Source organism: Mesitornis unicolor, unplaced genomic scaffold, assembly GCF_000695765.1.
Source record: "Mesitornis unicolor isolate BGI_N332 unplaced genomic scaffold, ASM69576v1 scaffold50531, whole genome shotgun sequence".
Lineage (NCBI taxonomy): Eukaryota > Metazoa > Chordata > Aves > Mesitornithiformes > Mesitornithidae > Mesitornis > Mesitornis unicolor.
Window position 1 is genome coordinate 9,716 of NW_010164089.1, and position 2,224 is coordinate 11,939.

The window sequence follows — 2,224 nt, forward strand, 5'->3', positions numbered from 1 at the left end:
GTTTCTTAATTCGTCGTCTTTTCAATGGCTGTATTTTAAAACTTGGGTTTTTTTGTCTCTCCAATTAAAAAGAGCCAGCCCTGGCTGTCAAATGCTGTGCACGAGTTGGTCTGATATGGTTTCTATTGCCTAGCTCTGGTTTCTGTTCGGGGTTTTTTTTATGGTATTAAGATATTTTATCTTTAATGCCGTACTGTACAGCTCTCTAAACATGCTCAAGGAGTTTATCCTTTATCTTTATAAATTCTTGGTCTTTAAGCTATGTCACTGCTAGTGGAGAACCCATGTAGCTTAAAAATCAGCAAGTTAACTTTATTTTCTCGTTTCCCCGATGTCAGTACTAAAATAGCACGGGGAGTTTTGTACCTGCAGAAGTTATCTGTGATGTGCTTTGCAGGAATCAGGCTGGATGTGTACATACATCTAAATTTTCTGGTTCTAGACAGCAGCTTAGTGATACCTTTCTGCAGAAAAATGTCCCTCTGCAGGACATGGAACTGCACTGGCTCTTTCCACTATTAACACGGAGTAGCTGCAATTGATTCCAGAAGGCTTTATTTAGAAAAAAAAAAGCAAAAATAACAGTGTGTCAGAATAAGGGCCGTGTAGCTGCTAATCATGGGCAGGTAATGTCCTTGGTGCTGCGACTGAGCAAGTAAACTTGAGAATTACGCTGGTTTAGGAGGAGGCATCAGCGAGCTGGGTAGAAGCTGTGCTGCTGTCAGTTTCTTAATGTGGTTTTTCATCTTCCAGGCTCAAGACAAAGTCAAATTCCTCTGCGTTGAAAAGGTAAGGAAGAGAAAACCGTAAGTGGAACTTCCAAGGTGTCTGAGCGAGGGCTGCCTCTCAGTAGGGATGGCACCAAGAGTCCAGAGAAGAACGTTCTTACCTTGTGTCAGTGGTTGGATGGAAAGACGTTGTCTTGTGAAGAGCATCATGTTCTTTAGGGGGCCTCCATCTGCTTTATGTGCCAGGTGGTGAGCCTTGATCTCAGCAAGGGGGATGAACCGTTTTGTCATGCGCACAAACTGGACATCCACCTGGGAAGTGACGGGCAGCAAAGGAGCATGGTTGGAGAAGGATACAGCCTCCAGATGTCACGTAAGATCTTTGGGGGTTTAGAGATTCTAAACTGAAGCAAATGACTGATGGGTGCTACCTTATAACGGCATGGAAGCTTTTCCTTGCTCAAGGCTAAAAGAACTTTTGGCTACTTCTGGCAGGTGATTTGTTGACATGAATCGTAGCACTGTGCACTAGCAACTCACATCCATGTTGTCACAGGCAATACAAAATTAAGGTGCAGGACGCAGCCAGCCTGTGAACAGTCACTTCCCTGTAATTTAGCGTGCCTCAAAACAACAGCTTTGTTTGCGGTACCTAAAATTATTCCTTCTCTTTCCTAATCTAGGATTCTGCCATGCACAGAAGTCAGCTCTGCATCCAAGTAAGATTTGAAAACCTAGGGAGATAACGTATTTTGGAAGCTTTCTGGAAGAGATAGGGGAAAAAGTAGAGAAAACAATCAGGATTGGATTTTCTTTTGAGAGAGAAAAAGGGAGCTAAGCCAGGACAGAAGCTTAAGAAGATATGCAACATGATGGTAAGAGCTTTCTGCCTTCACTCGGCTTGCACACAGAGCATGAAACAGCTGTATTTAGCTTACTACATTACCATGGACCACTTCGGGTTCTCTTTTCTGCTGGAGGAATCATAATGAGGATCCTTCTGATCAAACTGTGTATGATCAGGGTATGCCTCCTTGACGATCTGAAGCAGAAGGGGAGAAGAACGTGAGAAAAGTTCCCACCAGTGAAAACCTGTCGTCAGCAAAAAGGATGAAATGCCCTTGAGCAAGCTGTGACTTGACATAACGCATAATTCTGGTGCAAAAATCCAGCCTTGCTTTCCCTGAACTCCATTCTAAGGGTGATATTTACTTCCTTTACATTTCTTGGGTCGAAGCACTGCAGAACGGTATGGCTGTCAAAGATGCATCATCACCTCTTCAGAGAGCAACGTGGAAGGAGCAAACGCAACAGAGGAAAACTGGAGAGATGATGATGGTCTTTGTGATGAGTTTTCCTCTTAAGGAAAAAGCTTTGCTGTGCCCTAGGTATTATATTACTGCCTTGCAGGCTCAGCTGACTAGGATTCAGTGAATCAGATTTTAATCAGAGTGTGGAGCAACACTTCACTTGGCTGGAAGCACTCTGAAATGTCA

At 43.6% G+C, this 2,224-nt stretch overlaps 1 protein-coding gene across 1 annotated transcript in view; it reads right to left on the reverse strand.

Moving 5' to 3' along the window:
• Positions 1-529: 529 nt before the first annotated feature.
• Positions 530-2,224, reverse strand: part of THYN1 (thymocyte nuclear protein 1) — a 4,453-nt gene continuing 2,758 nt past the window's right edge. The window contains exons 5-7 of the mRNA XM_010194164.1: positions 1,675-1,770; positions 890-1,040; positions 530-776 (exon numbers count right to left, since the gene is read on the reverse strand). Of these exons, the coding sequence (XP_010192466.1) occupies positions 730-776; positions 890-1,040; positions 1,675-1,770 (294 nt within the window). The 3' untranslated portion in view covers positions 530-729. The remainder of the gene's footprint in view (positions 777-889; positions 1,041-1,674; positions 1,771-2,224) is intronic.